Source organism: Rhincodon typus, chromosome 5 (genome assembly GCF_021869965.1).
Source record: "Rhincodon typus isolate 14 chromosome 5, sRhiTyp1.1, whole genome shotgun sequence".
NCBI lineage: Eukaryota > Metazoa > Chordata > Chondrichthyes > Orectolobiformes > Rhincodontidae > Rhincodon > Rhincodon typus.
Genome location: NC_063336.1, coordinates 64,306,862 through 64,319,742, shown reverse-complemented (window position 1 = coordinate 64,319,742; position 12,881 = coordinate 64,306,862). Strand labels below are relative to the sequence as shown.

At 40.4% G+C, this 12,881-nt stretch overlaps 1 protein-coding gene across 2 annotated transcripts in view; it reads right to left on the bottom strand.

Moving 5' to 3' along the window:
* The window catches only part of moxd1 (monooxygenase, DBH-like 1), a 99,261-nt gene that overhangs the window by 64,861 nt on the left and 21,519 nt on the right, over positions 1-12,881 (bottom strand). For both annotated transcript variants that reach the window (XM_048596865.1, XM_048596864.1), the window contains exons 3-4: positions 12,285-12,452; positions 12,081-12,164 (exon numbers count right to left, since the gene is read on the bottom strand). In XM_048596865.1, the coding sequence (XP_048452822.1) occupies positions 12,081-12,164; positions 12,285-12,452 (252 nt within the window). The remainder of the gene's footprint in view (positions 1-12,080; positions 12,165-12,284; positions 12,453-12,881) is intronic.

Here is a 12,881-nt window from a genome sequence, read left to right as displayed (position 1 = left end):
GTGGGGCTGGAGGGGAGTGTGGAGGGGACAAGGGAGTCATGGAGAGACTGATCCCTCCAGAAAGCAGAAAGCAGATAAGGGTGGGGAGGGAAAAATGTCTTTGGTAGTGGGGTCAGATTGCAGATGGCGCAAGTATCGGAGGATGATGCATTGGATTCGGAGGTTGGTGGGGTGGTACGTGAGGACGAGGGGGATTCTGTTTTGGTTGTTATTGCGGGGAGGGGGTGTGAGGGATGAGTTGCAGGAAATGCGAGAGACACGGTCAAGGGCATTTTCGACCACTGTGGAGGGGAAGTTGCGGTCCTTGAAAAACGTGGACATCTGGAATGTCCGGGAGTGAAATGCCTCATCTCGAGAGCAGATGCGGCAGAGGCGAAGGAGTTGGGAATAGGGGATGGCATTTTTGCAGGAAGGTGGGTGAGAGGAGGTGTACTCTAGGTAGCTGTGGGAGTCGGTGGGCTTGAAATGGATATCGGTTTCCAGGTGGATGGCAGTGATTTGTGCAGCTTTGTGCAGCCAGTGTAGCTTTGGAAGAGGGATTGTTCCACGTAACCTACAAAAAGGCAGGCATAGCTTGGGCCCATGCGGGTACCCATAACCATCCCTTTTGTCTGTAGGAAGTGGGAGGAATTGAAAGAGAAGTTGTTGAGGGTGAGGACGAGTTCGGCTAAGCGGATGAGAGTGTCAGTGGAGGGGGACTGGTCGGGCCTGCGGGACAGGAAGAAGCGGAGGGCCTTTAGGCCGTCTGCATGGGGAATGCAGGTGTATAGGGACTGGACGTCCATGGTAAAGATGAGGTGTTGGGGACCAGAAAATGGGAGTTTTGGAGGAGGTGGAATGGAATGGGTGGTGTCACGGACGTAGGTAGGGAGTTCCTGGACCAAGGGGGAGAAAATGGAGTCGAGATAGGTGGAGATAAGTTCGGTGGGGCAGGAGCGGGCGGAGACAATGGGTCCACCAGGGCAGTCAGGTTTGTGGATTTTGGGAAGGGGATAGAAGCGGGCGGTGCGGGGTTGGGGAACGATGAGGTTGGAGGCTGTGGGTGGGAGATCACCTGAAGTGATGAGGTTGTGGATGGTTTGGGAGATGATGGTTTGGTGGTCGGGGGTGAGGTCATGATCAGGGGGGCAGTAGGAGGAGGTGTCAGAGAGCTGGCGTCTGGCCTCGGCGATGTAGAGGTCAGTGCGCCACACTACAACTGCGCCTCCCTTGTCAGCAGGTTTTATGGTGAGGTTGGGATTGGAGCGGAGGGAGCGGAGGGCTACACGTTCTGCGGGGGAGAGGTTGGAATGGGTGAGAGGGATGGAGAGGTTGAAGCGATTGATGTCACAACGGCAGTTGGAGATGAAGAGGTCAAGGGAGGGTAAGGGGCCTTGGGGTGGTGTCCAGGAGGAGGGGATGTGTTGGAGGCAGGAGAAGGGGTCAGTAGAGGGAGGGTTAGGCTCACGGTTAAAGAAGTAAGCGCGGAGGCGGAGGCGGTGGAAAAACTGCTCAATGTCCAAACATGAGTTATATTCGTCCGTGTTTGGGTGGAGGGGGACAAAGGTGAGTCCTTTACTGAGGACTGACCGTTCGTCCTCAGTGAGGGGGAGGTCTGGGGGGATGGTGAAGACCCGGCAGGGCTGGGTACTACAGTCTCCTCTGGAGCTGCTGGCTGTGGAGTTGGTGGGTGGAGCGATGTCGGCGGTGGGCGGAGTGATGTCGGCGGTGGGCAGAGCGATGTCAGCGGTGGGCGGAGCGACGTCGCTTATACAAAATGATAAGTTTAGCAGGCTTCCTCCATCAGTTAATTGATAGCTACATTACTATGTACTATTGTTTTATATATAATGGGGTTAATCAATTTTTAACAGTACATGTTCATGCCAACTCAATGAATTTTATCCTAATGATGCTTTGATTTGGTAAAATGTTATAAATTATGTTATGATTTGGTAAAACGTTATAGATGATCATTTCCATCTAATCCAAAGACATTACCTTGAATAACAATTCTATCAAAAACTAAAAAAAAGCTCATTAGAATTGAACGTACATAATTTTTTTGCGATTATTTGTTTCTGACAGATTCATAAATCATAGAATGGAATATGCATCACCATCCTTAAACAAAAGATGAAATATGAAGATCATGCAATATGATTTGTGGACAAGTGCAATGTAAAAGACCACACTGTTGCTGGTCTTTTATGATTAATCTGTTATCCTCTTACAAACTTCCTAATAAAACAAGCACTGACTGTGAGATATGCTCACTCAAGACATCCAAAACTGAGACCCTTTGTGTTCTTCCACTAGGTTTTGAAAAATCCAACAATGGAAACATTCAATGACCTAATAGATGAGTTGCCACCAGCAACAAGGTTTGTGAGTTGTAATCCAATTTTGTGTGGTCACATACGAGTTGCTAATGGCATGTAACTGTAGTTTTAACTGTCAGCTGCCAGTCTTTTCTTAAATTATCCATGTCTGGCACTGTTTTAAAGACTTGGATCACATCTCCTTGTAACTTTTCTGCCACTAATGAAAACAGATTGAGTTTTGAATATAACTTCATTGTTTAGAAATTAAATTCCAGTTTTTCGCCGAACCCTTCCTTTTATCATGTCCTTTCCAGAGTAATTATTTGTTACACAGTCATTTTTAATGAATTGGTACAAAACATCCCTGCTATGTTAAGGCTACCTTACAATTTGAGACTAGATATGAGTTAATAACCAAGTTGTCATTTAATCAAATAGTGGTTCATGCAGTCTGCAAACACACATACAGCTCCGCATGTTCCTTCTTAATCTTTACATATTGCAAGTCTTTAGTTACTGTTGGCAACACAGACATATGAATCCTTAACATATCTAGTTGATTTTCCTTGATCCAATAATAACAAGCCCATTTAAATCAACATTCTGTTAGAAAAGCAGAAGGCGTGTTCTATGAATGCATCAAATGTTTCTCTTCTGACATTGCCCAATTTTACAACGTACAGATTTTCAAAAGATTTGACCAAATTCGGAAATTCTTTTGAAGAAACTAACCAGAAACATTTTATCATTCCCTGCACTTAAAGAATTGCCAATAAGAGCGACATATTGCAAAAGCATGTTGTCTTGCACTCAAAAAGATAAACATAAGAATGCCAAATTCAAAACAACCACAACAAAGTTATACTACAGCAAGTCCCTGTTTAGCATTGCAGTATTTAGCAGTGTTTCATTTCAACATTGTTCACTTGATGGGGCCTGTAATCTTGTTTACTGAGACATGACATTCAATATTAAGTCATTTCACTTCATCAGAACATGAACACTTTGCCATGGTCTGTGCCACTCCCTATCATACCATCCTGCTTTCGACCCTCCAAGTGCAATCTGTGCCATTCTCACTACCACCCTTTCACTGAACCTCCCATTCCCTGGTGCTGCCACTTCCCTCTCCTGTATCCTTGCTTCGAGTGAGGGTGCTTAGCAGTGCTTCAACTCTGGGGATGTGACTCAATAAGAACCTAGGTAGTAACAGCCCCAGCTCAACTTGTCTACACCATGAGGACCTAAACTTCGATAACCCCAGAGCTCTGGCTGTGGATTGGATCTGGACCTTAGATTGTCCTTGACCTGAACTGAGGGGTCTGCAATAATCAGTATGATCAGAGGGCAATAGAGAGAGAAGATGTGAGTCCAGCAGGACTTTCAGTGAGCAGGATTGATGGTGAGCAAGATGAGCAGCAAGCAGAAGGTAAAACGAAGTTAACATTTCTTTGAATGCATATTTTTCAATTTATTTTGTTTTAGAAAAGGTTGTTCATTTATCGATATAGCAACTTCACAATCTAAAAATATTGTTTTTCAACTTACATGATGTAACGTTTTAATTCTTTACTGACGAAAAATGATTTTATGGAACCTAACTATAGACGTACATCAGTTTTGATTGAAAATCTGATGGGTTTAAAATCATTTTACTTACAATCATAAAATTGTTGAGTTCTTGAAAGTTAAGTGAGAACCTGCTATACAAGAGAAAACATTTGTGATGACAACATTTGGCAAATCAACTTGATTGGCCAAGGCATTTCCAACCGAGAAAGCAATGAAGCTACACTCCAAGTTTCTGGGCAGTTCAGAAAAGGTACTGAGTTTATATATTCCTTTTGTCAGTACCCTTTTCCTTTGTGTTATGATGCCTGATGTGACTGCCAAATTTATCTGGCCTGTCTCGGGACCAGTAACTTTTTTAGTCATTAGAAATTGACAAAGTTTGATTGCAAATTCTTAAGAGAATAAAGCCACAAGATTCCACTGTTTTGGACAATCAAAATAAACATTACGATGCAAACTTAGAACAGTAGAACTGTTTGTTTGTGCACAATGTATACTCTAAAATCAACAACTAGCCAAGGAGGTAAATGTGGAAAACAGAAACTTGTGCTTGAGTGCTAAGAGCATATCAATTTGCAAATGCAGTCAAACCATAGATTTCTCAGCAACCCCCTGAGATGTTACTAATGCTTTGGGTCACCAAATCTCTTTAAAACAATGTCTCCTTTACAAGGGATTTCAATTCTTCACTTTCAAAGATCTATCTTTGGATCTCACTCAAAAGCTATTCTACTATAGTCTACTCAACGACCGCTCACACCACACTAGTTCAATCTCTTCTCAAGCCTGCACCCCAGTATCAACACATTTGCACACTTCTAGCTTGTTAGCAAACAGCTAGCTTCACCGAGCTGATGTTACCCCTGGGCTTTTTCTAATTTCCAATGTTTCTCAAATAGCAACAAGAAAATACTCCTTGGGTTTCATACCAGTATCAGTCACTGTGAATTATCAATGGCTTCTAGGGATTTCTCCCATCCTAGCTGCCTGAAGAATGTTAACAGCAACATTTGTGCTTTCTGCAAAACCACTACTTTGCTTCAGTTTTAATCTGCAATCAATTTCTCTCAGCAAACATACAGAGAGAATGAAGCCATCACAACCTTTTTAAACTCCACCCAACTCCATGATGTGACAGCTACCAATGACAATATAGTCTGTTCGGAGTCATCCTTAACCTAACTTTTAGGTTAAGGATCTCTCGTTTACAATTCCATCTTTGATCTTATGAAGCATTGAGTTTTACAGCCTTTCAGTGGTCACCAAATGCTTTTAATTAATTTAGTATTTACTCCCAAAACAAACCATTTGTCTTGACTGTCTTTATTCCAACCACGTAGATGCCAAGTTTCTAGCTCAGTAAGCTCATTTGCTGTTTTTGAGCTAACTTTCTAGTTGCTATCTTCTTAAAGCAACATGATCCCAACCTTCAAGTATAACTGACTTCCATGTGGTTCATTTCCTTCTATGAAACTTTAATTTTTAAAAACTCAAACCTACATACTAAAACATGAAGTACATATTCACAACACCTGCAGGATAAATTGGTGACATCTTTTGAAATTTAGCATTCTCATGTTTGTCCAGTTTGAGCTCAAGATGAAAGTGTTTCACTTTTCAGTAATATTCATGTTCTGTAGTCCCTGCACTTTACTCAATTTAACTGGTGAATAATCCATTCCAGTATTAACCTTTCATTGACTTACTTACAAATATTAAATACCTTGGACCACTCTTGTTGTTTCCTACTATTTTTCCATCTACTATCTTTGTAGTTGCATTTTTTTTAGATGTTTAAGGAATGAAGGTGTATTTTTCTCTGGAAACCTGATCATATTTTAAAAACATGGCATTGCTATTGCAGTATTATCACGTGATTGAAAGGGCAGTATAAGGAAAATGAATTGAAGTCTGAAACAGACTGTTAAAACAACTGGCAATTATACACCGGTTAGTTAGTTAAAGCAAAGGGATCTTACATAGTACCTACAAAAGGAAATCACAGAAACAGAAGCTAGGATGACGAGACTACACAAACCTAAACCAAACAGCTGGGTTTTTAAAGCTTTTATAGATGGAGAGCTCTTGATTCAGGTAAGAAGTTTCAAGCAGTACAATTGATATTAGTAAATATGCTGTCAAAGAGAAGGGAGATGCAGTAATGTGTTTCAATGAGAGGAACAATGTATAAAGTTTAGGCAAAGATCTGTAGCTCGGGTTGTGGGTGAGGTTGTTGACTTGTTCTTGTTCAGATGTTTTGTCACCATTCTACGTGACATCATCAGTGGAGCCTCCGATGAAGTGACGTTACTCTACTCCGCTTGGAATTTATACTGTCCGGTCCGTTATGGTGAGTACTGTCATTTCCGGTTTTGATCTGTATAGCTGTATAGGTTTGTATATGGGGTCCAATTCTATATGATCGCCTTCATTGTCTGAGTGTACGGTTATTAAGGACAGCTCATCATGCCGTTTTGCTGCTAGTTGATGTTCATGTATTACGATGGCTAGTTTCCTTCCTATCTGTCTGATGTAATGTTTGTGGCAGTTGGTGCATTGTATTTTGTAAACCACGTTGGTTCTGCATATTTTGGGAATGGGGTCCTTTAATCCTAGTGTTTGTCGTAGAGTGGCTGTGGGCTTGTGGGCCACCATGATTCCTAATGGTCTTAGGAGTGTTGTTATCAGTTCCAATATGTTCCTGATGTAGGGCAGTGTGGTCAGTGTGTTGGAGCGTACTGTGTCGTCCTGTTGTTGTCTGTTTAGTAGGCATCTGCGGATGAAGTTGTGGGGATATCCATTTATAGCGAGGATTTTGTATAGGTGCTCTTCCTCTTTCCTGCGTAGTTCTGGCGTGTTGCAATGTGTCCTGGCCCATTTAAATAGTGTCCTAATGTATCTCTCCTTAATATCGGCACACTCGGACAATGAAGGCCATCAGTTTAACTGGGACAAGATAACCATTGTAGCCCAAACCAAACATAGACACGCATGGGAGTTCCTAGAGACATGATTCTCAACCCGTAATGCAACCAAAAACATATAGAATTGGATCCCATATACAAATCCATACAGAACAAAACCGGAAGTGACACTACTCACCATAACAGACCAGACAGCATAAATTCCAAGCAGAATAGAATAACATTGCTTCATTGGAGGCTCCACTGGTAATGTCATCTAGCATGGTGACAAAATGTTTGAACGAGAACAAGCCAGCTCGATGAGCAAGTCAACAACCTCAGAGGAACAATATGTTTGAGAAGGGATATGAAGAAGAGACCACAAGATTACACCTCAAGGACCCATTCCAAATCAGGAGAAAGACCTCCCTAGTTAAGGGTAGATGGCAAAGGATCTGTCCACATGCCTACAAGCTGTGGTGGGATACAAGGTCATACCTCAGGGACAATTCTGATTATGTTTCTAGAACTCCTCAGTGTCGTTTCATGCACTGAGAGCAAAAGAATTCCAAAGGAATTGTCCTTGAATTGGCAGACAGTGAAAAGAGAAAATGTAAAGATAAAATAAAATCGTAAAAGATGCAAAACAAAAAGATAGGAAATTAAATAAAATCAAAAAGGATATCACAGTCACCACCAAAGAGAGAGATACCACCGTTATGAAGACAAAGAAGCAGCTGCGTTTGGTTCTAACCTGTTGTGCACCTGCATGTCCAGGCATATATCAAATATATAGTACAGATGGAACAAACCACTGGAAACACAACAAGGGAAGTCCTTTGTTTAAACCATTTTTAAATGTTTGACTTGAATGCCACATTTCCAGCCACCAAAGCATTTGAAAATTTCCAATTGCATTGCTGCCAGCCACTATTTTAGTTCTGTTCCTTTCAGTTAGAGCAAAGACATCCAGTCTAGGCATATGAAGCCCTTATTCACGTGCAGGAATAAAATTCTGGTGATCATTCAGACATATTGGAAAACACAGAAAAGAAATAGAAATACCAAAGTCCTTTAGAGCAACTTTTATGAACTATAATCATTGTTGAAATGTAGGAAATTCGGTATTTTATCTGCCCACCACAACACTGAACAAATAACGACAAGACAAGGGTTGAGGATTTAATATTGGTCAGGATAGATATAGTTTCAATTGGATACAGAAGATCTAATGAAAGGCCAGGCAAGGCCTCGGTTTAACATCTCATACAAAAGATGGCATTTCTGACAAGGCAGCACTCCCTCCCTACTCGGTTCGAGAATGTTGGCCTAGATTGAACATGCAACTTCAACTCAGAGACAACAGTCCTATCACTGAAGGAAGATTAACACATGAAACAGAAGACCTGGGGGCTCCCTTGACCATAATGAACTCCCAGTACCTTTCTCCTCAACACATACCATTGTGGCCCCTGAACAAACTGATTTGACTAGTCAATATACAGATTAATATCACATATGACAATTGTAGTGCCCTTCTTGCACATCTCCATTATTTCTTGATTTATACTTTGTCCTACAGTGAGGCAATTCTTTGCAAGCCAATAGACATCTCCATCTGTGTTCCTGTACAAGAAACACATAAGGTTAGCGTACATGCGCAGCAAGTATTTAAGAAGGCAAATTGAATTTGGCCTTTATCGATAGGGGTTTAAACCTGGGACTTGTTGCAAATGTACAGTGTGTTAGTGAGGCCCCACCTGGAGTACTGAGTCTCCTTATTTAAAAAGCATTTATTGGAATTGGAGGCATTTCAAAAGAGATTCACTAGGTTGACTCCTGAGTTGAAGGGGTTGACTGATTGAGAACAGCTAAACAAGTTAGGCCTTTATTCAGAGTTAAGGAGAACAGGGGTGATCTTTTTGAAACATACAAGATTCTGAGCGGACTTGACAGAGTAGATGTTGAAAAGCTGTTTCCACTGGTGGGGGTATCTCAAACTAAGGGGCACAGTTGGAGTACAAGAGGACACTCATTTAAAACTGTGGTGTGAAGGAGTTTTTTCTCCCAGAGAGTAGTGAATGTCTGGAATTCTCTACTACAGAGTTTTGGAGGCAAGATCAAAGAGTTGATGGCTATGAGGAGCTGACATGAAAGAGGAGTTGAGGCCTGGGACCAATCTGCCATAATCTTCTAGAATGGTGGAGCAGATTTGAAGGACTGAATGGCCTACTCCTATCCCTATTTCTTATATTCTTACAATGCAGAGGAGGTACAAGAAGCCCAGACTCTATCGTCCTCAATGCCATTTATTCCGGATGAATGAGACACTTACCACCATAGACTAAGAATGTCCCAGGACACTAGCACAGACCTGTGTCATCTGTTGGAGCAGCATTTGTGAATGGAAGGAGTGATTGGCCATCCTATCCTCGACAAGGGACAGCTGTGCTAAGATTTTATGCAACTGACTGCTTCCAAGAGAGTACTAGGGACTTGAATGGGTTTTCACAATCCTCAATCAACAAATGCATCGGGACTATTACTAATGCAATTTGTACCAGACCACACCACTTCATCTTGTTTCTCTAAGGTAACTCATTGTTGCAGCCCAGCAGTTACCTTTGCCAACACAGCTTTCTTCCCTAGCTACCGGGGTGCTAATAGGCTGTACATACATCACACTTAAAACACCATTTCAGCTGACTTCATCAACAGAAAAGGATGTACAGGTCATCTGCGATCATCGGCCCCATTTCTTTGGGGTCTGTGCCAAATACCCTGGGTGCAACTACAATGCTAAAGCCTTGACAATTCTCAGATTCCTGCTTAATTTAAGTTCCCCTTCAGATGTCACCTGTGCCACCTATGTGCCCTTAGAAGCTGTTTTTTGTTGTTTCCCTCACACTACTTATACAATGAAGGACTATTTGTGGCTGGCAACATCTGACCTGGTAAACAGTAAGACTTTAAATACGGCATCAGAAACAGAAGTCCCAGATTGGGTCTCAAAGAGATACACTCACATTGTGTAGAATATGTTTGATCTTGAAAACATTTCCTATTTTGGCCTTTGAAAGTATACAGTTGAGGTCTATGCATTAGACCTTTTTTAAGTACAAATACTTCAAAAAGAACAACTAGGGCTGTACATAAACACAACTTTGGCACCTAAGTCATTCCACAAAAGGACACATCAGACACCAGTCATTCCTTAAAAAATGTGAAGTTACCTCAGTGTTAGATTATTATTGTATGCTTCTGTCGCTGTTGAGTGCACCATAGCTCAAACATGGTGCTCAGGGGCTTGGTGAATGCATAATGAGTTGTGCAATGAAGAGTTACCTAAGATAACTCACTACAGTTCATGGAGGGAAACCCTCTATGAAGCTCCCCAAAACTGAACTTAGTCGATTTTTGTCAAAATTCAGACCAATGAGACTTATTATTGACTAGAGCAGATCCCCTAAAAATATCTTAAGAAGGTAGCCTAGCCCCTAACTTTTTCTTATTTAAAGGGAAATGTAAATTGCTGTGTTCCAGATGCAGTATGACTGGTTAAACTACTCAACGTTAAGCAGTGTACAATTTATTCAAACACGATAATTAAAATACAATAAAAGAAAGAACTTAGAATAACTTATTTCTATTGGAAAACTTAACAGAATAATAGATACAGTAACTATTACTAATTAACTATTCCAATATAGCAACATCCCACAAACACTCCCTTTGGCAAAAAGGCAAATTCAGAAAACAGATTTTGTCTCACATGCAGCTTCCGTAGTAGAAACAGAAACACCATCTTTTAGCTGTAAACAAGAGAGGGAAAAATGCCTTCTACTTTTTCAAAACTCCAGTAGCTTCTGCCAAAAGCTAAACCTAAGAAACTTAAGAAAAAAACTAGAAATCCTGATCTGTCACAGCTGGCCACACCCAGCCAGGCTGCTTCTATTGTTCCAACTTTTAAAAAAAACTGAAGGCCTCATAAGCTGTTTACATTTACCACAGACTGCTCATCATCTCTCATTCAATCTCCCTCCTAAAACAAACCGAACAAAATACACCTCTTAAAACTACAGCATCATCATAGACTGTTTACTCTGTTCCCTGCTAGGATGGACGTACTGCTTAATAACCTGCTCCTGCCCACAGTCAAATCAAAATTATGCCAAATTTGGGAGAGTACCTGACCTCCAAGATGATAAAGCCTGGGAGTTCAAATTGCCCAAAGCATTCCTCTGTCATATCATGTGGATTTCCCTCTCAGTTCCCTGCTGTCTTACTCTCACCAAGCAGTAAAATTGAAACTTGGAGGTTTAGTGAAGCTCTTACATTCCAGCGCTTCAAGCCTAATCGTTGCCAGTGTGACTCACTTGGAAAACACTTGTTAGCACAATCCTAACAAGTTTTAAGCACTTGGCCTTTTCTGATTTCTGTCCCCTTGTCCAACATATAGTTGTGCAGCCAGTCATGGGAAGAATAATATTTCCTTTAGCTTCTAGGGGATGAATTTCACAGGCGTATATTCCTTAATCCACTTAATAGATCATAAAATTGAGTCATATTAAGCCTCTTCATGGTTTCATTGTTCCATAACAAGTATGAGAACTGAAACCATTGTCACAGTGTGTTGAAGAAAGATCATGTCCTCACAGTGAAAGCTCATTACTCATTTCCACGGTCTTGTCTTTAAACAGTTTGCCAAAAGCTGCAATAATAATCCAACATTGACATACCTTCAAGCTTTTTGGGAATAATTGGTGTCCAATTTCCCCTTTTATGGGATGGTTTACGTGCCAAAATTCTCCTTTCTTTTTGAAATGCTTCTACTTAAAAAAAACTATGCATAGACCTCAGCTATATTCTTTCAAAAGGCCAACATAGGAGATGCTTAAAAGATCAAATATATTCTATACAATGTGATTGTATTTGATTGACCCAATTTCAGCATAATCACCATTTGGTTCCTAACTATAACATAGCTTTAATTTAGTCATCCTCTGCTAACAAGTCAGTTCTTCAGAAAACTGTGCTCCAACCCAAGCACTATTTGAAATCCACTCAAGTAATTCAGCGCAAGCCCCTAGTTCTCTAAACTTTGTGGAATAGGGACAAGTGCTAACGTTAACTGTTTAATGACAGAAATAAAGAAATTAGGAACTCAGATTGAAATAATACTTTAGGCTTCATCCTCCATTCCTTGTACTCCAACGATGCATACAATATCTTAAATGTAACTTATTTATTTGCAGATATTTAAATTAAACATTTCTATTAAATTACAAGTTGTATTGCTTACCCTTATCACGTGATGCTTTTTGGTCAGGGCTGGCAGTTTAAAGATCTTACACCAGTAGGTGGTATCCTTTTTGGGTATTGTAACCTGTCTTGAACAATAAATCCAAAGTTGAAAAATATATCTTTCCTGTTTAAAAATGTCTTTTTGACAACAGAAAATTTGAAAAAGCAATTCATAATATTCATGTGTAGCAGCTATACTCACGTTATAATGTCTTATTTCAAATACAAGCACGTCACTAGGAATAAAAGTGTCCACCACAGGGTTCAATAAGTGAAGACTTTTCCTCCCACGGTTTGATGAATGATATTGTGGATGATCATGTTGCACATCTTTAGGATGATATGCCCAAATCACCCTAACAGTGTTATCCTGATCACAAGGAATGAATAAAGTAAAATGTTAAACTGCTAAATAATGCATTGGATCTGTGACTGTAAGTACTTGAATCAAATTGCTTAAGTTATTGATTGACATCTTTCAAAATGTATAATACTACATCAGATGAAAAATATGCCAAGACTGCTTAAGCTAATAAAATGTGAAAATACATAACCAAAAATGATGGCACGCAGGATACATTTTCAGTGGAAAGAGTCTAAAAAAATTTGATCTAAAGCATCATATCTTGTTTGTAATTAGTTATCGCACTAGCGTGGGAAAGGGTACAGGAAAAAAAAATGTAACAACATGACTGTTGCAAACACAAAAGTTACAAAAATAGGCAAAAGAAATTTAAGATTTGTTTTATGGAAGGATTAGTAAAATGGATCACATGTATCTCATACCAAACAATACAGA